The sequence below is a fragment of the Ochotona princeps genome, chromosome 16, assembly GCF_030435755.1.
Source record: "Ochotona princeps isolate mOchPri1 chromosome 16, mOchPri1.hap1, whole genome shotgun sequence".
NCBI classification, from domain to species: domain Eukaryota; kingdom Metazoa; phylum Chordata; class Mammalia; order Lagomorpha; family Ochotonidae; genus Ochotona; species Ochotona princeps.
The window spans coordinates 47,323,827-47,350,218 of record NC_080847.1 but is presented as its reverse complement, the minus strand read 5'-3'; the positions used below and the strand labels follow the sequence as shown (position 1 = coordinate 47,350,218).

General features: G+C 57.4%; 3 protein-coding genes across 6 annotated transcripts; all 3 read right to left on the bottom strand.

Moving 5' to 3' along the window:
- Positions 1-1,465: 1,465 nt before the first annotated feature.
- On the bottom strand, positions 1,466-14,169 carry FXYD5 (FXYD domain containing ion transport regulator 5). Of its 3 annotated transcripts, none has more exons than XM_058674524.1 (8): positions 14,019-14,168; positions 13,366-13,426; positions 9,487-9,582; positions 7,272-7,352; positions 5,290-5,370; positions 4,344-4,373; positions 4,188-4,262; positions 1,466-1,761 (listed from the first exon to the last, which is right to left on the bottom strand). In XM_058674524.1, exons 2-8 carry the CDS (start codon positions 13,424-13,426, stop codon positions 1,712-1,714), a joined length of 474 nt encoding a protein of 157 aa, XP_058530507.1. In that variant the 5' UTR covers positions 14,019-14,168; the 3' UTR covers positions 1,466-1,711. The 3 variants fall into 3 exon arrangements, with proteins under 3 accessions (XP_058530507.1, XP_058530508.1, XP_058530509.1); XM_058674525.1 differs by having other exon boundaries at positions 13,970-14,060; XM_058674526.1 differs by lacking the exon at positions 9,487-9,582 and having other exon boundaries at positions 14,019-14,169.
- Positions 14,170-14,530: 361 nt separating this feature from the next.
- On the bottom strand, positions 14,531-21,957 carry FXYD7 (FXYD domain containing ion transport regulator 7). The gene is made up of 6 exons (XM_004595059.3): positions 21,782-21,957; positions 18,190-18,219; positions 16,497-16,571; positions 16,344-16,386; positions 16,181-16,221; positions 14,531-14,916 (listed from the first exon to the last, which is right to left on the bottom strand). Exons 1-6 carry the CDS (start codon positions 21,810-21,812, stop codon positions 14,894-14,896), a joined length of 243 nt encoding a protein of 80 aa, XP_004595116.1. The 5' UTR covers positions 21,813-21,957; the 3' UTR covers positions 14,531-14,893.
- A 145-nt stretch (positions 21,958-22,102) lies between these two features.
- FXYD1 (FXYD domain containing ion transport regulator 1) lies at positions 22,103-25,879 on the bottom strand. 2 transcript variants are annotated; one of them, XM_004595125.4, is made up of 8 exons: positions 25,719-25,879; positions 24,591-24,654; positions 24,241-24,273; positions 23,716-23,790; positions 23,102-23,138; positions 22,530-22,579; positions 22,358-22,409; positions 22,103-22,243 (listed from the first exon to the last, which is right to left on the bottom strand). In XM_004595125.4, exons 2-7 carry the CDS (start codon positions 24,649-24,651, stop codon positions 22,387-22,389), a joined length of 279 nt encoding a protein of 92 aa, XP_004595182.3. In that variant the 5' UTR covers positions 24,652-24,654; positions 25,719-25,879; the 3' UTR covers positions 22,103-22,243; positions 22,358-22,386. The 2 variants fall into 2 exon arrangements, with proteins under 2 accessions (XP_004595182.3, XP_058531086.1); XM_058675103.1 differs by lacking the exon at positions 24,241-24,273 and having other exon boundaries at positions 25,719-25,876.
- Between the last annotated feature and the right edge of the window lie 513 nt (positions 25,880-26,392).

Genomic DNA, 26,392 nt, shown 5'->3' with positions numbered 1-26,392 from the left:
CTCCTTCTGTAACTCTGATATAAATAAATACATCTGGGCCCGGCGGCGTGGCCTAGCAGCTAAAGTCCTCGCCTTGAATGCCCTGAGATCCCATATGGGCACTGGTTCTAATCCCGGCGGCTCCACTTCCCATCCAGCTCCCTGCTTGTGGCCTGGGAAAGCAGTCGAGAATGGCCCAAAGCTTTTGGGATCCTGCACCTGCATGGGAGACCTGGAAGAAGCTCCTGGCTCCTGGCTTCGGATCAGCACAGCACTTGCTGCTGTGGTCACTTGGGGAGTGAATCATTGGACGGAAGATCTTCCTCTCTGTCTCTTCTCCTCTCTGTATACTCTCTGTATATCTGACTTTCCAATAAAAATAAAACAAATCTTTTTTAAAAAGTGATTAAAGATGTATTTATTTATTTATTTTTATTTTTTTAAAGATTTATTTATTTTTATTACAAAGTCAGATATACAGAGAGGAGGAGGAGAGACAGAGAGGAAGCTCTTCCGTCTGATGATTCACTCCCCAAGTGAGCCGCAACGGCCGGTGCGCGCCGATCCGAAGCTGGGAACCTGGAACCTCTTCTGGGTCTCCCAAGCGGGTGCAGGGTCCCAATGCATTGGGCTGTCCTCGACTGCTTTCCCAGGCCACAAGCGGGGAGCTGGATGGGAAGCAGGGCTGCTGGGATTAGAATGGTGCCCACATGGGATCCTGGCGCATTCAAGACAAGGACTTTATCCGCTAGGCCATTGCACTGGGCTCTTTAATCAATTAAAGATGGTTTTTTTTTTTTTTTTTTTTTTTTTTCCTGCTGCTCAGGCCCATTAACTGGTTTCAAAACCCTCAGAGGGGCTGAGACCCACTGGCAAACATCATTTTGCAACCACATGTGGCCAGCTTCTTGCCCGTTTATATTGGCACAGCCAACCTGTAAACCTGGGTGGAGGTGGCTGCCCTGTGGGTCTGTGCCTCAGAGGCCTGGATCGGCCTGATCAGATCAAAACCTGCCCACAAGGCCCTTGGGGAAGTGCCCACTTGGAGCCCACATCCCTCTCCATGGGGCTTGGGTAGAAACAGCCACTCTCACTGCTCCAGGACCACTCCAGGGCTTGCATGGCCTCCTTGGTGGGCAGGCTCCTGTGCCAAGCAGTCACCTGGTGGCAGTGACTGCAACTGAGATGTGGGAGGCTCCTTGCAGGGCTCAGGGAGCCACAACCCTGATGTGAAGTGTCTCCACTGAGCTTGCTCAAGCCCCAATCAGTGTTGGGGTACACTGGCTCTGGAGACCACTTAAGCGAGGATCTAGTGAGGAACCTCCAGCCACCGGCATTGTCTCACTCCTGCACCAGAGTCACCCACCACCAGCTCCTGCCCAACCAGCTACTTTCTTCCCTAAGCCTGCGGCCCCTCACCTGGCTCCCAAAGGAGTCCAGTGCAGCTCCCGATCCCACCCCATCACAGCCATCAGATACTACGAAACAAAAGAAACAGTGCTTTACTGTTTGCCTGGACAGAATCAACAGCTTGACGGTTGGGGCCCTGGGCAGCAAGTGGGGTGGGGACAGGGTCATTAGCCCCTTAGCTCCACCCCCAGGCACAGGATAGGCGTCTTCCACCGACCACTCCAGGAGACTTTTCCAGGGAGGGAGAAGCTGGCTGCAGTACACTGTGGAGCTCGATCTCATCGGGGTGCCCATCCGGTTGTCGACCCCCATTCTGATGGACTCACCTGCAGCTATTCCGACATACCCGGGACCACTGCCGACACTTGCCACCTGTGGGTCAGGGAGACAGTCCCATGATGAGTTGGGACAGTGTGGGTTGCTTGTGTGTGCTCTGGGTGCTGGGGCAACTCCACGTGCAAGTGGATGGGAAGCATCTGTGAGAAGGGGGCAGAACACCCCACTCTGGCACATGGGAGCCCTCTGAGGACTCACACCACGTGGAGTGCTGCATTCCACAGGTGAGCACTGCACACCCACTGGCCAGGGCACGAGAGCTGACCTCCCAGTGGGGGAGACCAACTGTGAGGGAGACCGACAGTGGCAGAGGAATGGACGCTATATGCATGGACAGTGTGGGTGAGGAGGTAAGGCCAGTGTGATGATGAAAAAGAAGACCAGCTGGGGCATCTTCCTGGAGACCCCTCGGCTGGGAGGTGGGGGTGGAGCTCACTAAAAAGGTGACATGTGAACAAACACCTGCAGCAGGTAAGCAAAGCCATGGGCATCCTGGAGGGAGGGTGTTCCAGGCAGAGGTGACAGCCCGAGCAAAGCCCAGAAGTAGCAGGACAAAGATGGACTCAAGGGACAGTTGGGAGGCCACAGGCTGGACCACAGTCAGGGAGGGGGCAAATTAGAACCTAAAGAAAACTAAAAAAACAAGGCCCTGGCCTCCTCGCTGCACCCCTGCCTCTCACATCCCCTCACCTCTCCGGCTCCCTCTACCCCAGCCACCCAGGCCTCCTCCTCCTCCTCCTCTTCCTCCCATTATTACAACCTGCTCAACTCCTTCTATCCAGTGCCTTTTCCCCTGCTCCTTCCTCACTTGTTCCCTACTTCCCAAGTCCCCTTCTCATCATCAGGAACCAGTTTCCATTTCACTGGCTAGAGTGCCCACCTCTTCCGCCTCCCCATTCCCTCAGTCTTGTAGTTGCTTTATCTTGCAAACACCCTTCCCTGGATCCGGTCTGCTCTGGCACACATCTGCATGCATGTGCTCATCTCCAAGGGCCATATCCTGACATCCCCAGGCACAGACTGGGCACAATGTGTGGCCCCAGAGCTCTCATATGGGCTCTACCCTTACACGGGGCTGTAGCCACCCCCTCTAGGGGGTGCTGTTTAACCTTGGGTGGGCTTCTTTTAACTCTGAACGTGGATTTTCCCAACCAAGGAGAGAAACAGGACCTGGCAAGACCATGTTAAACACCTGGGGCAAAAGAACTCAACGCCCAGATTCAGTGAGGACCTGGTGTGAATTAGCAATCTTGTTTCATTCGTTGTAGAATTCTGCCCCCTTTGTGGGTCGTATGTTGGTTCAACAGGCTAATCCTCTATTTCCAAGTGCCAGAATCAGTTCCTGTCCTGGATGTTCCACTTCCCACCCGCTCCCTGCTTGTGGCAAAGGAAAACAGCAGAGGATGGCCCAAGTGCTTGGGTCCCTGCACCCACATGAGAGACCTAGAAGAAATTCCTGATTTTGGCCTGGCCCAGTCCCAGTCATGGTAGCTATTTGGGGGATGAACCAGCAAATGGACAATCTCCTTCTTTCTCCTCTCTCTGTAACTCTGACTTTCAAACCAATAAATCTTTCTAGTTTTTTATAAACTCTCCCGAACCCTCTTGGGCTGAGGTAACGACAGCCCTTGGCTGCTGTGCCAGGCCTGGGATGCTGTACCATTCCTGCCTGTGCCTCTGTGAGGGGCCCTCTCCTGAGCCCATCTATCTCCTGCCATCAGTCCAGCCCACATAGCTGCCGCCATTTAAGCCCCAGGGGATCTCGCAGAAAGGTAAAGCTCCTGAAATCCTGAAAGTGTGGCTGCTCCGGGAGCTCAACTAAGTGCGTGTTCACCTCTTTGCCGCTGACCTTGCTCATTGGCTAGGTCTGCACACTGTGCCTCTGTCACCCCAGAAAGTTGCTCAAAGAGCTTCCCTTGTCTCCCCTTGCATATCCCTCCACTATGACTTGGCCTATCCCCTCGTGAAGAGAGAGAGTCTGCCTCCTGGGCCCTTGACTAAACCTTAGCTTCATGACTTGGTCTGACCAGTGCAATGGACCAGGAGTGGTGTGGTCAGTGTTGAGCCTGCATATCAACATTCTCTGTATGAGCAAGTCCAGGCTATCCTATTGGAGGATAAGATTGAGAGATGGAACACTAGAGAGTCCCGAGGAACAGAATTCACTGCTGACCTGACACGGAGCTCAGATGCCTAGGCAGGTCCTGCTATGGCCAGAACAAAAACCTGGCTGAGCCTAGCCGACATTTCTAAACTGCACACTTGAGATCCAGATCAACAGCCACAGAATACTGAGGAATGGACTACAAGAATATACACCCAACAGTTATCCACCTTTCTGGAGAAGTTATCAACATTTCTGAGAATCTGATCCGCGATCAAAAAGCAAGCCAGGACTTCCCCCTCCCGGCACAGACTCCCTTCCCTCTGCCCTCCTCCCCCAGCCCACACCCTGTTCTCACTGGTGAGGATGACAATGCCAGTGATGAACAGCACAGCCGCCACCAGGAGTCCCCGGTTTCGGAGAGTGGCCTCATCTGCAGAGAGAAGGCAGAGGAGTGCAGTCACAGGGGGTCTTCTCCGTCACTTCCTCCCACATATTCCTGTGGGCAACTTACCATAGAAGAATGGGTCATCCTCACTGGACCCTACAAAGAACAGACAAGCAGAGAGGTAGAGTCAGCAAAGTTCTGTTGGGGGAATCAGGAATGGCAGAACACGGAGTACAGACAATTGAGCCTTCCACAAGGTGACCTTGGAACAAAATCCAGACTCCCACATGTCTATCCTAAACCACTACAAGCCCTCATCACCCTTCCTCACTTGCTCAAACCCAGCCCCACTGGTCACCCTGCTGCTGACAGTACACTGCCTGTTCTCATGACATTCCACACACAACCAGGCGCACAGATTCTTCCTTAACTTCTTATCCAAGAAGGCCTTCCCCACTCCTCTGCATGATGTTAGTCCCCAGGCACCTGCCTCACTATCCTCCACAGCAGGATACAACACCTACTATGTAATTATTACCATTCGTCTTCGCTGTCTCTCTTCCCTCCCCAACTAGCATGCCAGTTGCACAAGGGCAGGTGCCAAAGACCAGGCACCTCACACAGAGTCTGGCACACAGGATGTGCTCAGTGCCATGCCTGTGAAACAACGGATGAATGGGCTCTCATTTCCTCTCATTCACTGCAGGTCAACTGGGCAGAAAGTCCAGGAGACAACCATGAGGGACACACAGCCGACCACAGAGGCATAAATAGATTCAGGCTGCACACCATAAGAACCACCCAGCTGAACACACTTGATAGTTCCCCATTGCAGAACCCAGAGCTACTTTGAGGGCTACCATTGAGCTTGGACGTGGGACATGGACAGCACTCATTGCTGCATCTATTCTCAGATCTTGCTGGGTGCCCACCCTCTGCCACACTGGAAGTCACTGACTGACCCAGCACATGTTTACTGAGGAGTCTTCCACACTGGGCTGTCTTCCAGGTGCAGGAAATACTCAGCAAATAGGAAGTAACCCGTTTCCGGTCTGGGAAGGGAGTTACTGACCAGGTGGCTTTGGGGTCTGAGGATCCATTATCCTGATGTCCTTCTGCGGGGACCATTTCTCAGACTGTGTTGTGGTGCCTTCTGTGGGGGAGCAGAGAGAGAGTGGCCAGAAGATGGTGGAGATTAGAGTCATTCATGGATGCCAAAAAAAAAAAAAATAAGTGTGGGGGAATGGGCTATACATCACTGGACATGATGGAACTGGGAGACAACCCCTGCCCACCTCCATACAGCCAGTGCGCAGGCTCCGGCAGCTTCCCAGTCCTGTCCAGTCCCAGATGCAAGAGGCAACAGCAGGTACTGAACCTCCAAAGCCTGCCTGCAACTCCTGCTCCAGATTAGCATCCCCAACCCCCAAGGCACACCTGCTCCCTCTCCTAGGCCCTCCTGGAGCATCCCAACATCCAGAAGCAAAAGGCTATCACCAGCTCAGTCAGACAGCAGGAACTGGAGCACCTGGCCCAGCAACACTGCCTGCAGGTACAGTGTGTAAAAACACCTGACCATCACCTCTACTCTGGAACCAATTAGCCGAGTGCAGGGAGTGGGAGAGGTCCACTCTTGAAATGAATAAATGAGAGCTGGAGCTAATCCTCCACCTCCAAGTACAGGCATCCCATGTGGTGATTCATGTCCTGGCTGTTCCACTTCCCAGCCAGCCCCTGCTTGTAGCCAGGGCAGGCAGTAGAGGATGGCCCAAAGCCTTCAGACCCTGTACCCACGTGGGAGACCCAGAGGAAGCTCCTGGCTCCTGCCTTCAGATTGACTAAGCTCTGGCTGCTGCAACCATTTGGGGAGTGAACAAGCAGAGAGAAGATCATTCTCTCTGTCTCTCTTAAGGCTGGCAAGGGTGGGTGGTTGGAGGAGGGGTAGTGGCCACGTCCCCAGCACTGCCCAGTCAGGACCAAGCCCTGGTCCCTCTGGGCCGGTAGGCAGAGGTCAGAACTGGGTGAGGTCGCAGGGTGGGACAGGAAGGGATGAGCAGCCTTGTGGGGAGCAACTGCAGAGCTGGCTGCCCATCTCTCTCCCTGCACAGGCCCTGCTAGGACATAGTCAGATGGCAAGTATCTGCAACCCAAGGGAGGAGGAGGAGGAGGCCTCTCTGGGCACCAGCCCCAGCAGCACCTCCACCTCGACTCCTGTTGCCCAGGACTAGGGGAAAAACACTCCCGGTGCTCTGGCCACCACTCCATGGCACTCTAGCCCAGTCTGGGGCATCGAGCAAGCTAAGGGAGCGGAGATGACAAGAGCTGTGTCTCCACAGGGTACACATAAGAAACAGCTGCCCCGGGCACAGCAGCACCTTCACTCCCTGCTTCCAAGACTCTCTCCTGAACTTCATGGCCAGGGTGGCCTTCCCCACTCTGCTCCTCTGCATGAAGCACTCCCCAGGCACCTGCCTCACTGTCCTCCACAGCAGGATACAACACCTACTATGTAATTATTACCATTCGTCTTCGCTGTCTCTCTTCCCTCCCCAACTAGCATGCCAGTTGCACAAGGGCAGGTGCCAAAGACCAGGCACCTCACACAGAGTCTGGCACACAGGATGTGCTCAGTGCCATGCCTGTGAAACAACGGATGAATGGGCTCTCATTTCCTCTCATTCACTGCAGGTCAACTGGGCAGAAAGTCCAGGAGACAACCATGAGGGACACACAGCCGACCACAGAGGCATAAATAGATTCAGGCTGCACACCATAAGAACCACCCAGCTGAACACACTTGATAGTTCCCCATTGCAGAACCCAGAGCTACTTTGAGGGCTACCATTGAGCTTGGACGTGGGACATGGACAGCACTCATTGCTGCATCTATTCTCAGATCTTGCTGGGTGCCCACCCTCTGCCACACTGGAAGTCACTGACTGACCCAGCACATGTTTACTGAGGAGTCTTCCACACTGGGCTGTCTTCCAGGTGCAGGAAATACTCAGCAAATAGGAAGTAACCCGTTTCCGGTCTGGGAAGGGAGTTACTGACCAGGTGGCTTTGGGGTCTGAGGATCCATTATCCTGATGTCCTTCTGCGGGGACCATTTCTCAGACTGTGTTGTGGTGCCTTCTGTGGGGGAGCAGAGAGAGAGTGGCCAGAAGATGGTGGAGATTAGAGTCATTCATGGATGCCAAAAAAAAAAAAAAATAAGTGTGGGGGAATGGGCTATACATCACTGGACATGATGGAACTGGGAGACAACCCCTGCCCACCTCCATACAGCCAGTGCGCAGGCTCCGGCAGCTTCCCAGTCCTGTCCAGTCCCAGATGCAAGAGGCAACAGCAGGTACTGAACCTCCAAAGCCTGCCTGCAACTCCTGCTCCAGATTAGCATCCCCAACCCCCAAGGCACACCTGCTCCCTCTCCTAGGCCCTCCTGGAGCATCCCAACATCCAGAAGCAAAAGGCTATCACCAGGTTTTGAGCGGTAGTCTTGTGTCTAAAATCTTTCCCTTTCGCGTTCCAGGATCCCCTATAGGCTCCAGTTCTAAACCTGGCAGCTCCTTTCTCATCTAGCTCCCTGCTTATGACCTAGAAAAACAGTTGAGCTTGGTTCAAGGCCTTGGGATCTGCACCCGCATAGGAGACACCTAGAAGAGGTCCGGGCTCCCTGCTTCTGCTATGTGCAGCTCCAGCCTTTCCAGCCTCTTGGGGTCTGAATCAATGGACAGAAGACCTTTTTCTCTGTTTTTTCTCCTTTCTGTATATCTGACTTTCAAATTTAAAAAAAATAATAATACATCTTGAAAAAAAAAAAAAGCGGTAAGATCAGGCCATGGAAGGCAGGAGGACTTTGGGCACCTAGGCCAGCTCCACTGCCTGCAGTCACCATGTGCCAAAACCTGATCACCACGCTACCCCTGGGAACAAAATAGTAGAGTGCAGGGAATCGGGGAGTTCCTCTCTTGAATAAATAAGGGCCTGTACAATAGCTCAACTGGCTAATCCTCTGAGCTCAGCTTTTTGTCCTTTTGGGGGAGTAAACCATGCGGATGGAAGATCTTTCTCTTTTCCTCCTTCTCTCCATGAATCTGATCTGCATTTTCAATAAAATGAAAGCTTTGGGACCCTGCACCCACTTGCGGGACCTGGTGAAGCTCCTGGTTGCTGGTTTGGATTGGCTCAGCTCCAGGTGTTTCAGTCATTTGGGGAGTAAACCAGGGGATGGAAGATCCTTCTGTCTTTCCTCTCTCTGTATCTCCCTTTCCAATTAAAAAAAGAAATAGATCTCAAAAAGGAAAAAAACATAGGAGGTAAATTCATGCTCCACCTCCTTTAAAAAAATATTTGAAGAAGAAGAAAAAGAAGAAGAAGAGGAAGAAGAAGAACTGGGAAGTTGATAAGCACAGGCAAATTGGTGTGGCCTGGAATAGGCGCTCTTGTGCACAGGCCTCTCTGCCTGGGAGCGGACTATACTTTGTTATCCTCCCGTGGGAGCCGCCCCTTACACAGACATCAGCTCAGCTTTGCATCCACACCTTCTGTACCCTTAGGTTGCTCATCCTAGGGGACTGCCTCCACCAAACATATGAACCCTCGGTCCACCGTTCAGATCAGGCTGAGTGGCTCCTCCAGCCCCAGGGTGGAGTGTAAGTCCTATGCCTGACCAATCAGAGCTCAGATACAGACATGTGACCCCACTCTCTTTCCGCTGCGATGGGCCAATGAGAGCCCCTTCTTGCTCTTGGGCTGCAATGAATGGGAATGCTGAGCTTGTGGCTTATATTTAAAACTTCCGGACCGTCTGCTGCGATACAGCCTTTAGCAATGATGATGGTGCTTTAGCTCCTCACTGCAGCTGTGCCTGAAGTCAACAGCCTCCAGACGGTACAGACCCCCCCTAGAACCAACGTTTCTTGGAATGGGACTTTGTGCATTTTGCAAGTGCAAAGCCCCTGCTGTAACCCACGCGAAGCATCTACAGGCTCCTTTCCCAGCACCAGCGGCCTCAGGAAGGGAACCATGATCAGCTTGCAGGACTGGGAAATGGTGCGTCCTGGATGTCCACTCTTGGGGAAGTTCCTGCAAAGCAGCTTTGTCCAAGTCTCTGTGAAGGCACACCAGGAGGAAATGTGGCATATATATATTTAAATGCAGGAACAAGTCTCCCAGTGGGCGCTCTGGGACGTGTGCTTGGGGAAATGCCAAGCTGGCCAGGGAAGGAAGCAAATACAGGGGCTGCTGGGCTCAGTTCCAGCTCTACCTTCCTCATGGTGCACAGGTACCCCTGGATCCGTCAGAAGCTCCTCCCTTCTGGTCGTATGCGGAGAGTGGCTTTCTGGGTGGCTTTGTGTCGCATCTATTCAGTTCACATAAGAAGCGTGGGGAGGGGAAAAGACACACATAAATCAAGGATGGACAATCCATGGCATGGCAGGGTTGCTTCAAATCACAAATCGCAAATCATACCCCCCCCCAAGGGTTGCTGTGTCTGTCTCCTAGCCTGGGCACAAGGACGGAATGAAGCAATGCAAATGAAAAGATTTACATTTGTGGCCATCATCAGTGCTCCAAGTGTTTGATGCAAAAGGAATACACATCGGCTACCAGAGTGGCACTGTGTGTAACAGGAAAAACTAGAAACAATGCATTTGGCCAGCAAGAGGGGAGTGACTCTGGGACCCACTACTCAGGGCCCTATGAGACAACCAGTAGCAGCAGGAGACAACAGCAGCATCTTTTTTTTTCTTTTTTTTTTTAAGATTTTATTGTTATTGGAAAGCCAGATATACAGAGAGGAGGAGAGACAGAGAGGAAGATCTTCCATCCGATGTTTCACTCCCCAAGTGAGCCGCAATGGGCCGGTACGCGCCGATCCGATGCCGGGAACCTGAAACCTCTTCCAGGTCTCCCAAGCGGGTGCAGGGTCCCAAAGCCTTGGGCCGTCCTCGACTGCTTCCCCAGGCCACAAGCAGAGAGCTGGATGGGAAGTGGAGCTGCCGGGATTAGAACCGACGCCCATATGGGATCCCGGGGCTTTCAAGGCGAGGACTTTAGCTGCTAGGCCATGCCGCCGGGCCTGACAACAGCAGCATCTTACGTGACACACCATCGTGTGAGCAAAGCAAGCTGCGCAACAGTCACATGGGTCCCTGCAGCTCACACAGCACTGTATACAGGGCACAGTGTCCAGGCCAACACACGGGTGACACAGCTTCCCTGGGGAATGCCCACAGCCAACAGTGAGGAGGGCACAGAGCCAGGGGTAGGAAGGGCAGGGCAGGTGGAGGCTCCTTGAGGATTGTTTCGTTACCGCGGCGCCATTAAGCATCCCTTAGGGAACACTTTTCGAGCCACATTAAACCTAAAGAGAAAGGTTCACAATTGTTTGGAAGTTCAAAAGAGGAAAGAGATCAAGAGATTAAAGGAAGAGATGGATGGACCTGGCGAAACTGTGCTATAAACTGGGTGGTGCTCACCCCAGGATTTAACCTAGGGGGAGTCGCGTAAGCTACACCAATACGGCATTTGAGTTTTTCCTGTAAGCACCTTGAGCTTCTTGATGCTAAGGCGCTTTCAGTTTCAGCCACCTGCCCCACCCAAGGTGATGGCGGAGGAGGAGAGTTGGAGCTTGGAGCAGGCAGGACTGACGTGGGAAAACAGATTCAGAGAGTGGGAGGCAGCGTACCAGGGTACCCCAGCCCAGGCCCACTCACCATCAGCAGGGTAGTTAGAGGTCTGTGTCTTGGCCTGGAACCCAGGATGGCCTGTGTTGGGAAGAGATGGACAGAAGGATGTGGAGGAGGTCCACAGAGATTGGAGGGATCCCAGAGCAATTCCATTGAACACGTATCTATCAATTTGAGAAGGACAGAGCCCCTATCTGCTGGCTCACTTCCCAAACACAGCAGCTGGATTGACTGAGCAGGGGCCCGGCCACGCCAGAGCCAGGAATTCAATCTGAGTCTCCCACCAAGTGGCAGGGACACAAGCACTTGATCTACCATGGTGACTCTCAGCCCTGCTCTCCTGTGGGGGCTGTTGGTCCTTGGTGTGCCCTTGGATTCTGCTGTAGCAGGTACACTCGCGTCCATCTAGCTGTGCACCTGTGAACTGGCTCCGTGAGCAGCCCAAGCTCTCCCTGACCTCAGGACTTCACGCCCTATCACCCCCAGACCAGATAGGAGCTTCTGTGGGAGGTACTTGCACACCAGGCTTCTTAAGACTCAGAGAAGTGTGGCTTGAAGATGTGAGCTGGACCCAGTTTCCCAAATACAATCCATCTCCTCTTGGCACAGCTAAGAGCTCCTGATGTGTCCCATGTGGGGAGAACCACTCCAACCCGTTTAGCCATCAGTCTGCTTGATTCAGCAGGGCTGGTCCCAGATCGCCTGGAGTACAAGCCCGGGCACCAGGCCTGGCCACAGCCCCGTTCCTGTGCTGGTGGCCACAAGGATGGGCTCAGGCTCTGAGTCACAGTAACTCCATTCTGGGTCATTTGCCTGGCTGGGGAAAGGGAAGTCCCCTTGCCTCTGGACCGAGGAGTCATCCCTATGAGGAGATTGTGTCAGAGAATGAAGCCAACAGAGAAAACAGGACCAAGAGGTGGTTCCTAATGGTATCACTCGAGCACCCAGATAGAGCCATAACTGAAGGCCCATCCCTGCACACAAAAATATAAACTCTCCTGTTTGCTCCAAGACTGACGCTGGCATGGCCACTGTTACTGGCAATGCTTGCTACACACCTGGTACCACCCTCCTCAACTGAGGCCTGGGTCAACATGTTCATGCTTTCTGTTGGTGGGTCCACCGGGGAAACGTATGTATGTGATCGGCTCCAACTCCTATCCTGGGGGATGAAGGGCAAGACTTCGGGAAGGAGCCTCCAGCCCACCTTGTCTCTCTCCAGTGCTCCCACCCTAGCTTCCCTGTCTGAGGCCTGTGTGTGTGTGTGGAGCCATTCAGCTCCACCTGCGTAGACCATGAACCTGGAGGTGTTCAAGCAACGTCAAGGCCCAGAAACCTTTCCCCAGGGCTGCCTCTCACTGCCCAGCCGCGTTTTGACCTAGAAGAGGCAGCTGAGTCTGGCAATCCAAGGTAGGAGGCTCAGCCGGAGTGGGCCAACAGCCTCTCTTCTGGAGCAAGCAAAGTCCTCTGGGGAAACGGTGCAAGGTGCATGTGGCAATGATAACAGCACCACACGGGGTTGGAGACAGGGCAAGCTGGGACACCTTCTCCCCGACCCTTCCATGCACATGGCCCTGGCCCCACCCCCACAGTCTGCTTCCCACCTGCAATCAAAAGGACACCTATGCACACCTGAGTCCACTCCAGGTCCTCTCGGCCCGGAGTCCAGCCCTGACCACACCTGCTCCAGGCAGCAGCCAAGGTCCCACCACAGGATTTATAAGACTTTTACCACCTGCTCCATCATCATCTTTCCATCCTTCCCATGGCTCCTCAAACTCAACCTCTGACATACCCCAGCCTCTGTCTCCTTCAAATGTTTGCCCAAACATCTGCCCCAGGAAGCCTTCCTTGGCTACCCTGACTCATTTCCCTTCATTTCATCCCATTCTCTCCTCCCCTGAGTTTCAGTTTCCTCATCCATGAAATGGTCATACCAGCAGGTTCCCAGAGGGAAGCCGAGCTGCAGTCCACGTGAGTTAAAGCGTGCAGGCCTGGCACCTGCTGTGGAAAAGGCAGGCACATACCCCATTCCCGGAGGGTTGTTGCTGCCCTGGAATCAGCTCGCTCCCCACCCTACCCCAGTCCCAGGCAAGGCTGTGAGGTCTCCAGCAATTTGGTCTGGCCAGAGTTTCAGGACTCGAGGTTCTTCTTGGTGGAGACCCCAGGTTTCCTGGCTGCTGAGGAGAAAGCAGACACCAGCCTCGCAGCCAAATCAAACTCAGCGAGTTCTTCTTGGAGGTGAAAGGCAGATGCTCAGCAGGACAGTCTCTGGCCAGACTTAGTGGAAGCAGCCCCTCCTGTTAGGAGACGCCTAAGGCAGGTGCAGCCGGCCCCCACCCAGGGATTCCCAAGTTCCCAGGGCCAGCTCTACAGCAGGATGAGGAGACAAACAGGCGCCTCCCTGTTGCACAGAACCCTGCTTTGGGAGTAGGGTGGCTGTAGGCTCTTACCTCTGGTGGGGAGAATTAGGCCAAGGACGGTGAGGAGACACAGGCGGCCCAGGGACAACATCTGGCCAGGAGCAAGAGCTAGGGTCAGTGAGGCCAGCCTCTGGTACCCCACCCTGAGCAGGCACCTCTGGTCACGCCTGGCAACTGGCGGCTGACTTTGGGGACAAGTACCATCTCCTACTCCCCGTGGATTCTCCAGCAGAACTAAAAGCATCAGCCTGAAGGCCCTCGCTGCAGCAGCGAGGGGCCCTGGGACCCAGGTGCAAACTCTGCAGGGCCCTTCCAGGCTCGCACCCCGCCTGGCAGCGACGGAGCCCCCCCCCCCCCCCCCGCAGCGGCAGCGCTTGGAGAAGACCTAGGGCCTCTGCCCTCGCCAGGGGAGAAGAGGAAGAGTGAGTAATGAGCTCGTGGTCGCCAAGGAAAAAGTGAGCAGGGGCCGAGGCTCAGCACTGCCTGGGAGGATGGAATGCGCCGGTGTCCGGAAGGATGGAAGACAGCTGAGGAGACCGAGGCAGGCAGGGTGGTCCCACCGAGGTTCAAGGTCTGGGGTCTGCCAGGCGGTGACAGCAGCAAGCGTGCAAGGAGGGGCCCGCTTTGTGCCTACCTGCACGCGGCCCAGCCGAGGGGCTGCGGGAGAGGCGGGAGACACTTACGTCGGGGCCGGGGTCTGGAGCGAGCAGCAGCCTCGTGGACAGACGGCCGAGCTAGAGGCGATCAGGCGGAGGGTGTGGCCAGGGGCGCGCGGGCGGGCGGGGAGCTAGACGGGCGCAGTCATTTCCTCTTGGGTTTCCTGGCTTCAGAGCCGGGGTGGGAGCAGGAGGGGGAGACGCGCCGAGGCTTGGGGGGGGGGGCCGGGGTGAAGGGTAGGGCTGTGGTCTTGGCGCCCCCTGCCACGGGGGGGACCTGGGGGTCCACGCCGGGCAGGTCTGGGGAGTGAAAGTGAGGGGATGTTGGAGAGGGGAGGGCTTGCTCTGGGGTGCTAGGGGGAATAGAAGAGGGGGCCCCCTCCGGAGGGGGGGCGGGAAGGGAAGGGAAAGTGGGTGGGGAAGAGCGCTGGGCGCTGTGGGGGCGGGGCGGGGAGCGTTCCCTCCGCTTCCCCTCGGCAGCCCCCTCCCAACTGTGTCCCACAGATGAGAACACTCAGACAGAACAGGGGAAAAAAACCAAATGCACATTTATTTAGCTCAAGACGTGGACACCGAGGTGGGCCAAGGGACGGAACCTTGAGGGACGGGCAGGGAGCTGCAGGGGAGCTGTGCTCGGGTACTGGGATGGGGGGGACGCACCGGGATGGAGGGTGGAGGCTTGAGTCCCAGGGTCTGGGGTGCACGCGGGCTCTTTTGGGAAGTCATCACTGCCGAGGCCTGGGGAGGGACAGTGGAGGTGCAACGGCTCCAGCCTCGGGGAGGGCGGGGCGGCTCGTAGGGGAGCGCTCCCCGGCGCAAGGCCGGGGTCCGCACGGCCTTCACCTGGTGGTCCTCTGGCTGCGCGCTCGGGCTGGGGCAGCAGTGAGAGCCCAGGGCTGGTCTTAAACGCCGCCGCCGCCAGGGGCTGCGGAGAGAGGAGCGGGCGTCAGTCGGCTGCCGGGGCGCAGTCCCCTCGCCACAGCCAGGGGGCCCTGTAGCCCCGCGCACGGCCGAAAACCTGGCTGCTTCCCCCAGCACCCTAAGGCTTGGCGCCTCCTGTAGGGACACCTCTGCCCGCAATGCTGTCCTGGAGGAGAACACACCTACCACAAAGGGAGTCCCTCCCCCATCTCCTCTGTTTCCTGAACTTTGGGAAACAGCAACCCCCGGGGACCACCATTCCCCTTGAGCAGATCAGAACCCTGTAAAATTCCACACCCGGCCCCAGTCACAGAGGGACTCCTTGAACCGAGAAACCAAGCCAAGCAAACGAAATTACACCCAAAATTCCCGCCTCCAGCATGTTGAGTCCCCCCAAGCCCCTCCCCATCAAGTTGTCAGGGCTGTCAGGCATCTCCCTGAAAGGGTGGGGTCCCACCGAAACAGGGCAAGATGCGCTGGACCACAAGAGCACCCCAAGGAGGAGCCCCAGGCTTTCCTTAGGCTCCCCCTCCTGGCTCTCCACCCATCACAGACTCCATCCTCCAGCACACACCACTCCCACACTCCCAACTCCATCCTCCTCTGCCTCCACCCATCTCCCACTCCATCCCCCACTCCCTCCTCCATCCTCCTCCACCCATCCCCCACTCCATCCCCCACTCCCTCCTCCATCCTCCTCCACCCATCCCCCGCTCCATCTCCCACTCCCTCCTCCATCCTCCTCCACCCATCCCCAGCCCCCCATCCTTTCCTCCCCACAGCCTCCCAAACATCGTGCTCCTCACCCTTTCCCTCCTCCACCTTCCAGTTTCTCCCCACTCAGCCCTGCATCCTTGTGTGCTGTCTTCTCCATTGGGAGCTCCCAGCTTGGGCTCTGCTGCAATCCAGCTCTAAGCTGCCTCCTTCCCTCTCCACCTGTGACCCTCGGCCTAGCCTGGATCTATCTGAGCGGTACCTCTCAGAATTCTTCCCTCCTCCCCCATCCCCCACTTGCCCTATGGGGCAGAAACCCCTCTTATCTGGGAAGGCAGGCTGTCTTGGTGGATCCATGAGGACATGGCCATCCCCACTGCCTCCCCTTCGGGTAGTAGCTCTCATGTGCCAGTACTGGGCCTCCTGTGGGACTCTTCCCTCCCCACGGCCCCCATCCACCAGGCAGCAGGCCCTTGCAGCCCCCTTCTGAGAGTCCTCTCACTGCTTCCCGCGACATGCCTCCCTCCCAGATCCGCAGCCTTTCTCCCCCTCACCTGAAGAGGGCAGCTCCGACTTACAGGATTTGCAGGTTGGGCTGTGAAGGGCGGGGGAGAGAGCAAAAGTGTGATGAGGATCAGCAGCTGCAGGACCCCATCCCCACCCTGGAGCCCCAGGCTACTCCCGCTCCTCACTCCCAACTCTCCGCAGCTGCCATACCTCTCAGACCTGGAGTCTGCCTTCCGGCACTTCACCTTCTTGCCTGTTAGGAGAGGAAAAGGACAGGTAGGGACCCAGCACATGAGGCTGTGCACGGAAGCCACATGTGGGAGGGAAGCAGAGTACAGGTACCCAGGAGGAACTCAGACTCACTGAGGATGATGATGATGCCCACCAGGAACATGATGGTGGCCAGGGTCATGCCCACTGTCTGCACTGTGGCATAATCTGGGGAAGAGAAGGAGGAATGTTGAAGCAGGGTACCACTCCCGCACCACCAGGAGCTTCAGCCTGGGCCCCAGGCTGCCCAGCCCGAGGGCCAGAATCCAAGGACTGCTGTCCACGCTAAGAACCTTTGGAAGCAGGGGCCTCCCAGGGACCCCCCCATTCCCTACCCCGAGTGGATGAGAATCCTGTAAGATTCCTGGAGTTCCCTAGATGGGAACTCCAACAAGCTGGCCACCCTCCAGGAGTTACCATGGTGGTCAAGGGCATGGGTATGGGCAGCACTGGCTCTTCTGGGCCTCCCGACTCTCCAAACCCTCTCCCTCTGGCCCTCTACCTTGAGTGTATACATTCAGTGTCCTCAACCACCTCCTTCCTGGTCCCCAAAGTCCTCACCATGACCCACAATTCCCTGGGAGACATGCTAGTATCCAGTTCTCAGACCCCACCCATCCCAGTCTCCCCATAGTGCCCCAGCTGCTGCTGTCCAGGAACAGACCACGTTGAGTGTGGTGCTACCACAAGCCTTTGCACTTGCTGTTCCCTCTGCTGCAATACTCTTCCCCACCCCCAGCATGCCCATGGTTCACTCGTTCACTACCTTCTGGGCTGGATCCAAAGTCAGCAACACCTGTCTTGGTTATCTTATTTAGAAAGATTCTATCCTGTTCTGTCCCTGCAGTCCCTTCTTCATTGTCTTCACCTAGTGAGTAATCTCCCATGGTTGCTTTCTTGAACAGCTGTCTGTCCTGTTGAGTGTGAGGTGATGGAGGCCTGGAAACCTTGAGTGCTTTTCTCTTGCAGTGCCTGGATCACAGCCTGGCACAGGACGTATGCACACAGTAACATGTTTCCTAAAGTAGGAATTTTGGGAGTTCTCATTCTGTCCCAGCCATGCTCTGGGCTTCTCCCCATCAAGGAGTTGATCTGTGTGCTAAAGCATCCACCAGAAAGCCAGCAACGAAAGTCAAGGCTGGCTGTGGTGTGACTTCTTTAGCCAGAGCCAGGGAAGGCCTCTTCCTCCCTAGGGCGGTCAATACTTGATCCGAGGCCAGTAGCAGAGAAGGCAGGAGCCTGCATCAGCCAGACAGAGGGCCAGAATATTTCTGCAAGTGGTGACAGCAGGTGTGAAGCCCCAGAGGTGAGAAAGAAGCTGGTGTGTGGGAGCACTGGAGGTGGAGGTGAGGCAGGAGGATGCTCAAAGAGGGGGCAGCTTTGCAGACCCCAGCATCAGTGCCATGACAATGATGTAATGGCACCATCCAAGGAAATCATTCCCACGATCCTCCGAAATGGAAACTCCCATTGCCTTATTGGCAAACGGACCCAGGGAGGTGAAATCAACGGCTAGGGAGTGCAGAGAAGCCAAACTGACACTCGGCACTCTTGGCACACCAGCCCAGAGTCCCGTATGGAGCTCAGGATGGTATGAGGCCTCCCCCTCACCCTACCCCTTGCCTGGTTCTGCCTGCCCTCCATGAACCCAGCCAACGTGAACTGTGCCAGGGTAGTACACGTATGCTGTGGCCGTAGCTGAAGCCACTTTGACATGACCCATTGGCGTCTACAGCCATCCTTTCACCAAGCCCCATGAGACCCAAACACAAAATCCACCACTCACCATAATAAAATGGGTCAGGTTCCTCGGGAACTGGAGGGGGAAAGAAGGCATGGAAAGAAAGAGAGGGAAAAACTACTTCAATGTGGGCTTTCTTCCCATTTCCAAAGATGATGGCAGTCAAGAAAGAGGCCCCTGGCCTTGGCAACAGAATTTCAATGGCAGGAGTAGCCCCCAGTCACCCCACCAGTTGGTACCATTCCCTGTGCAGTGCACAATCTGCCCAACGGTCCAACACATACCACATATACCACATATACCAGGGCAGATATATACGTGTGTGTGTGTGTCTGGTCCTATACTGCAGTCTGACCTAATCTACGGACTTACACACTCACATGTGTTCATATGATGCTAAGGGGGAGAAGGTCAGACTCCAGACTCACATCACCTTGCCCTGAACACTCCCCAAAACTCTTCAGTCATCCTAAAAATCCCAGAGGCAAGACATACACCACTGTTGCTCTGGTCCACTCACTCCTACCACCAAACACGGGAGTTGGGCTGATTCATATCCTCTATTACTGACTTCTAAGACACCAGCAATTTTAAGCTTGAGTCTCGATCCTATAATAGCATGCCCTGTGTGAATGTGTGTCCCTGCATGAGTATGTGTGCAGCTCCATCACACAAAACCGTACCCCTGCAGGTGGTCTCTGTGAGACTCACCCCCACCTTGCAGGCTTGGGGTTCACTGGGGGCTGTGTGACTAACTCTAGCCAAAGCACCGTGAACGGAAGTGTCGTGTCACTTCCAGGCTAGAGCATTTAAGTGCTCCTGGTTAGGGCTTTCCTTTGCCTCTGGCCTGGTGACCTGAATATTCCAGAGGGAAGTGGAGTCACCCTGTGATGGACACGAGCCTAAGAGAGGGGACACTTCCTGCTTGCTCTGGCCCCCTGTGTGCTGCAGCTTACCTGGCCCATACAGGTGATTCACACCAGGGGGATGTCAGCCCTTCCCAGGTGTCTAGTCCCCAAACAGGAAGTGTTAGGCTGCTGCCAAGTGGTCTTTGACACCTTCCAGTCCTTGTGAATCTCCTTTACCAGAGAGAAAAACGAGCCTTGGGCTCAGAGCTCTCAGCCAGCCAGGACATCTAAATAGAATGTGGTGACATCATTTGCTTTTCTCCTTCCTTACGGATCCATCCAGCCAGCCCTGCTTGCCTCTGAGCACTTGACAGATCTGACACATTGGATCTTCGCAGCGACTCTCTGATGCGGGTGCTATCTTCATCTTTATTTCACAGGAGGGGGACATTGAGACGGAGGAGGAAAAAGATAGGCTCCTATTTCAGTGTGTTTTTATTCTTAGTCTCAACTTAAAGATCAACCTGAATTTTCCATTTGTGGTGGTGATGATATGAAGTAAGGCTAAATATGCTGTTAAAAAGTGTGTCCTTGGGGGGTTGGGGAAGCTTTAGGGTCAGCCCTGCTCAGTCTCAGCTCTCTGCCTAGAAGCAGTTGCTTGATTCAGCTCTGCGGTGAATCCTGACATTTAGGAATGAGTGAGTGAATGAAAGTGAGGCCCTCCGCAGCTGTGGGAGGTGGATTCTCCATCAGAGGTAGATTGTCTTGCTTTAGGTCTCCTGGCTTGCCACCCCTGTTTCCTTCCTCGAAGTTCTCAGAAATCCACTGCCTCTTCCAGAATCCCTGGGTGCTGGGTGCTGGGTGCTGGGTCCTCCATGCAGAAGAAAATCCTCTTCCCAATCTGGGTCTTCAGGGCGTGGTTCAGCTATGGGTAGAATGTGCACTACTCCTGGCCAGTTGCCAAGGAGAGATGGGGAAGGAGGTGGTTTCTATGGCGACTGGAGCATCTTGAGAGGTGATGGGCCTGGACACCCTGGGCTGGGTGGGGGTCCTGTGTGAGGCTTGTGTGTCGTGGGTGGAGGGGGGGGAAGGGGGTGCTTTCTAACTCCAGGTTCAATTTTGATTCCCCTTCGTCTTTCGGCACCTGCCGTGGTTGCCCCTGCAGGGCTGGCTTGCGGCCAAGCTGAGGGTCTATCTCAGGGACAGAGACCCTGGTCCAGAAGTGCTCAAGCATTCACCCATCTACTTGCCCTGCATTCCGCCCCGCCCCATCCTCCAGCAGGGCAGAGAGTTTCAGCTTCCTCCCCCCAGCAATTCATTAATTAGTTTCCTTAAGTGGCTCGTGACTTACAACAGGCTTTTCCTTCCCTGGGATTTCCCAAGACCTGTGGTCCCCTCTCGTGCTGTCACTGGGGAGGTAGGGCGCCGCAGCATCTGTCCTCCCACCCCTGTCCATCTGCTGCCATCGATCCTGCTAACCACCACCTCTGCGAAAAGAAGCCCTGGGCTCCTGCCAGACCTGCTGCCTCAGCCCTGCCCCCTCTTCCCTAGGGTGGCTTCCAGCCTCTGCAGCCCCCCTCCCCCGCCCTGCTTCCGATTCTGCAGATACGGCTGAGTGCAGCAAGCCCCTGCCTGCTGGGAAAACGAGGAAGGGAGGAGGCAGATGCCAGTGGAATCGGGGTTCCCTTCACTGCCAGGGGCTCCCTGGCATTAACCCCTGATCCTGCCCTCGGGCGCCAGACACTCCTGTCTCCCTCCCTCCACCCCCCCCCCCACCGGGCAGCATGCTGCAGGGGCAAGGTTCAACTAAGGGGGGCTGCTAGGGGCCTCCGGGGGTGCGAGGCTGTTTAAGTGGGTGCATAACTGGGTTAATGGGCATGTGAAATTCCTATTCCTGTGCGGCTGGGTGGGGCCAGGAGGGCCAGCTCTGTGCGTAGGCAGGTGCACCCCTGGGACCAACCATCAGCAGCTTGTGCGGAGCCTGGGAGAAGGGTCCTTGCATCCCACTCCCCCCACAAGGGATGTCACTGCAGTGCCTGAGCCCCACCCCACCTGCCCTCCCGCCTCGCTCCCATCCTCCCTCTGTCTTCTCCACACTAGCTCCATGGTTATCACAGCCCCTCTGTCGGGTGTCTCCCTGTCTCTGCTGTTCTCTCTACCGGCTGCTCTCTGCCTCTCCCGCTCACCCTCTCTGAATGCCCGTCGGTGTCTGATCTATCTCTTCCCGGGTCTCTATTTTGTTGAGTTTCTCTTTTCCAGGTCTGGTCTCTGATGTGAGCACTCCAGCTCTCCCTTTTCCCTGTGCACCTGTCAGAGGTTTCAGGAAATACCCAACGTAGGAGCCAGCAGTGCTGGAAAGAGAAGATGCGGACCCCTGCCCCCTGCCCACCCCAGGAGCCTGCAAGGGCCGTAGACCCACCCACCCACTCCCAGCCATTTCTTCCCTCTGCCACCACGGGCACTGGACCAGCCACCCGGTTGCCACAGCAACCTGTCCGAGCATCCTTTCTCCTGGGACTGTCACTCTCCAACCGTGGGTCCCACACAGGGATGGCTCCACCGGCCAGGAGGGGATGCCCAGGAAGCCCCCGAGGGTGCGGGGGTGGGAGGTGAAGGGATGTCAAGGCGTGAGCTACAGGGGGGAGTCTCCGCTCAGGGCAGGGGCACGCATCAGCTCCCCACTCCCCTCCTTTTCCATGTCAGGCACCTCCCTACACCCTCGTTCTTCCACGATTTCAAAGCCCAGATTTCCCCTCCCCTTGGCGCCCCCTTCTCCGGGTGCCGCTCACCGTTGGTGGGGGTCTGAGTCGGGGTTGCCATGCTGGGCCGGAGCAGGGCGCTGCTGGATGCTGAGGCGGCGACGGCGCGGCCGCAGCAGCTGGAAGCAGGACAGACTGATGGGGGCAGCCGGGGGTGGGGTGGGGTGCGGGGAGCTCTGGTGTTGGGGGGGCGCCTGTAGCCAATGGGGGCCCGGGGAACCCGCCCCCGGCCGGATCACCCCCGCCCCCGCTCCCGCCCACTGCCGCCGTCCCCGCCCCTTCCCCAGGGTGGGGGCGCCCAAAGCTGCTCGCTCAGAGGGACAGATCAACAAAGCGCTGTGGAGAGCGGCAGAGAGAGAAGCACGTTTTATTGCCAGTCTGGGCGGTACCGGGAGTGGAGGGGGTAGGGGGGCGGGCAGGGCTGGGGAGGGGGCAGTGGAGGTGGCGGAGGGCACAGGTGACGGATGGAAAGCGTCAGATTCCGGGGGAATCCTGTGGGGGTGAAGAGGGTGAGGGGCGCGAAGGGACCCCTTCCAACGCTGCCCCTCGCCGCCCGCCCCACTCCCGCATTGCGCCCCCTCCCCCAGCGGGTCAGGGCTGCAGGACCTGGCTGAGGTCCAGGGCGCCAGGTGTCTCTACCGCCTGCGAGTGGACAGACCTGAGGAGGCAAAACACAGAGTTCTGGCGTCAGGAGGGACGTCTCCGCCGCCCAGCTTCAGGTCAAGCCCCACCTCGTCCAGCCCTGACCCTTCAACACCGGCTGTCTCCCCAAACTCACGGCGAATGGAGCTGCGGAAAGTTCCCTCCTCTTCATCGGGCTCCCCAGTTCTGGGAAGGGATAGGCAGAGAGATTTGAGGGTGCAAAGGGAGATCGAAGCTCCCCCACCCCTCAAGGGGCCCGGGGTCCGGGGGCCTAGAGAGGGCGAGGAGCAGGCTGAGGGCCCGCGGCCACCAGGAGCCCCCAGGAACAGATGAAGGGGACAGGTCGGGGAGTGCAGGGGAGGCTGGTCCTGAGTCCCGGGCAGACTGCCACAACTCGGCCTGGGTGGGAAACCCAGCGTGCCCACCCGCCTGCTCGGAGGCAATCTGGGTCAGAGGGGCGGCTACCTCGCCGTGCCTCAGTTTCCAGCCATCACCTTGGGGGTGCCTGGCGCACCCCAGGAGGAGACCCCCGAAAATGTGTCCCGGGCCGGCCTGGGCTTGGGATGCGTTCTCTGAGGCTGAGGCAGAGCGCCTCGGTCCCCCGGGGGCGGCTCCGGTGGGTAGGGTGGGACAGAGCTGGGTACACAGTGGGCGCTTCATGCCGGCTGGCTGAGGGTGGCAGGCCGCCGACTGGCAGGGGTCTCTTACCTCTGCTGCTGGTTGAACTTGCACCGGCACTTCTTGCCTGTAGGGGTGGGGAGGAACAGAGGCTGAGGGAGGACCCCCATAATAGGCGGGCACCCCCAGGGGCGGCTCCCGCTCGCCCCCGCCAGGGTCCACGCGGCACCTGCCAGGACTGGGTTGAGGGCGGGGCAGAGGGAGGGGCGAAGTGCTCAGTGGCGGGGCTTAGATCCAGGGAGGGGCGGGGCTGGAGTCCAGGCTGGGAGGACGAAGGGCGGGGCCAGAGCTGAGATGGGGAGGGACGACGCTGGAATGGGGGCGGGGTGGGTAAGGGCGGAGCTGGGATTCAAAGGAGAGGGCGGGGCCGGGGCGGGGTGAAGTGGGCAGGGGCGGAGCTTGGATCCAGACAGGGAACGGAACAGGGGCGGGGCGACGTGGGCTGGGATCCAGGTCGGGGTGGGGAAGGGGCGGGGCGACACTGGGATGAGGGCGGGTGAGGAAGGGGTGGAGCTAGGTGGGGCACAGGTGGGTGGGGCTAGACTGGGTGTGGGCGGGGCTGGAGGCGGGGCCGGGCGGGGCGGGGCCACTAGCTGGACCCCGAGGGCAGGGTCGGATCAAGAAGGGGAGGCGCAGGCTCTTACTCAGGATGATGAGGATGCCCAGGATGAAGAGAATCCCTGCGATAATGAGGCCTCCGATCCGCAGAGACTGGTAGTCTGTGGGCGATAGGGAGAAGGTGAGGGGGAGTTGAGAGGAGCTGGGAGGAGATGAGAGGTGGGAAGTGAGGGACTGGGAGGAGGTGAGGGGTGGGAGGAGGTGAGGAGCAGAATGGGGAGGAGGTGAGGGCTGGGACGAGGTGAGGAGCAGAATGGGGAGGAGGTGAGGGCTAGGAGGAGGTGAAGAGCAGAATGGGGAGGAGGTGAGGGCTGGGAGGAGGTGAGGATGAAGAGGAAGGATGAGGGTGCAGAGCAGGAGGAAGGTTGCTGAGGGAGTACAGCACACAGGAGAGGTGGGGTCTGGGAGAAGTGGGGTGTGCAGGAGAGGGCAGGAAAAAGCACAGGAGGCAGAGGGCAAGCCCTGAGAGGACACAGGGAGGACGGCCCTGGGACAGGGGAGGGCCATGTGGACCCACAGGGCACCCCATCCCTCCCCAGGACACCCCTCACCGTAAGTGAACGGATCGTGTTCCTGTAACGCTTCTGCAGAAAGAGACCAGGCAGGGTGCATGTCAGATGGCCATCCAGGGGCTCCCACAATCCCCTCCACCCCGTGCCCCCTACTGGTCCCAGCACCCACCCTGGCTCATGACAGCACCAGGCCTCAATTCCACCCCACTTTGCTTGACCATGGCACCCTGTGGCTCTGCCCCTTGTGGGGGCTCAACACCCTGGCATCCCAGCTGATGCCTCAACTCCAGGTCAGGGTCTCCAATCAGGTTCTCATAGCATTTCTCCTATCCCTGCCGGGGGCAAAGGGGAGCTGCAGGGGGGGCTGTGAGAAGCCTCCCAGGACTCACCTGCTCTGGCCATGGCGAGGAGACCCACACAGAGAACCCAGGCAGGCCCAAGAGACGCCATGTCCTGCGGGAACGCTATGGTCAGGCCGTGTGTGCTCTCGGCCACCTCCCCCAGCCACTGGGGCCTGGACCCAAGGGGTTAAGCTTGAGACAGTCCAGGGACTTAATACAAAGTCACCCAGCCTGGTTGCCCGAGAAACAAGGGCAGCCCTTGCTTCGCAGGGGCCAGCCAGCCATGTAGGGGGCATACAGCAAGGGAGATCCCGCCCACTGTGGGGAGGGGGATCCCCCACGAGCCTCCCCCTCCCCACAGCAAGCCCTAGGTGCCTCCCATCTACCCTGGGTGCGCCCCCAGGGGGCACGCCCAGGTCGCACCTGCCTCATGAGTCCCCGCAGAGTCCCCACTCTCCTGCCCGCTCTGTGCCTGACCCTGGGTATAAATATCTCCCACTTCATGCTGGAGGAATTCACTACACACAGGCCGCCATGGCAACAGCTGGGCTGCTCCCACTCGGGGGTCAGGCACAACAAGCTGCCACCTCGCCACCGGGCCACCCCCGGGGAGGAAAGGCCACTCTTCTCCTTCCCGGAAAGCTGTGCGTGAAAGCCCCATCTCCCACCCCACCCCCTCCTGGTGACATCTTTCTAATGGGACAGTAACAGAAGGCCCAGGCTAGAGGGACTGGAGAGAGTGAGAGAGAGAGAGAGGTTGATGTCCAGAGCCAGGGTACACACGCGTACATGCACACACACACACGCGTGGGACTGGAAGCTGGTGCAAACAACACCCTTCTCTATGCTACTGGGCGGAGGCGTGCAGTGTGCTCAATAACACCCCTTCCGGGTGTCCTCAAACACCCAGAACAAGCCAAGCCATCCATGTACACCCCTGACCCCACAACCAACCAGGGACAGGAGAGCCCGTCCCCACACTCCCAGCCCTGCAGGGACCCCCCCCCCCCCCCCCCGGCGTCCTCACCACCACCACCACCACCACCACCACGCTCCCGGCTCCCTCCCAGGGCAGGCCTGCCTGGGAAGCCACTGGCTGGCCACTCCTGCTCCCAAAATAGGCAGCCTGGCCCCAGCATGGGATGAGGCCTGCAGGGGAGGGGCGGGCTTGCTCACCCCAGTCAGGCTGTCCCCCGCCGCCGAGAGAGCGAGAGAGAGGCCCCCCAAATTGTGCCGCTGTGCCCTGGGGCCCCCCAAGCCCTTTGGACCCCCTGGCCCAGTGCTGGCTGGATGCACTGCCCCCGCAGGCAGGCTCCCCTCCCCGCAGGCACCACCCCAGCCTGGCCCTCCCCAACCAGCAGCTGTAACTGGAGCCCAGGTTGGAGGGGGGCCAGGGGGCGGCCCCCAGCCCAGACCGCCCTGTCCCGCTAGGTTAACTCTCTCAGCTCAGAAGCACCACTGCAGACGTGGCTGGGGAACCCTGGGTGGCGCACGTGGGCCGCACACATGGCCACACAGGCACACATACAAGCTGCTGAACTTGGGTGGAAAGGAGCGTTTTTCTGCTTCCTGGGACTAGGGCTAGGCAGGAACGTGGGTCAGCAAGTACTAGGATCCTTGACTCCTGACCCCAACCCCAGGGCTCCCCAGTGGAGCCCTGGACATCAAGGTAGGGCTGTTTTTGAGGAGGCATGGGACCTTGTTATGTGTTGTTTGCTGCTGCCTATGACGGGCCCTGGGAGTACACACACACACACACACACACACACACACAAAGGACCACAGTACACGGGTGGGCATCTGCACCCGTGCAGAGGCAGACACACACAGAAACACTTATTGAGAAGCTT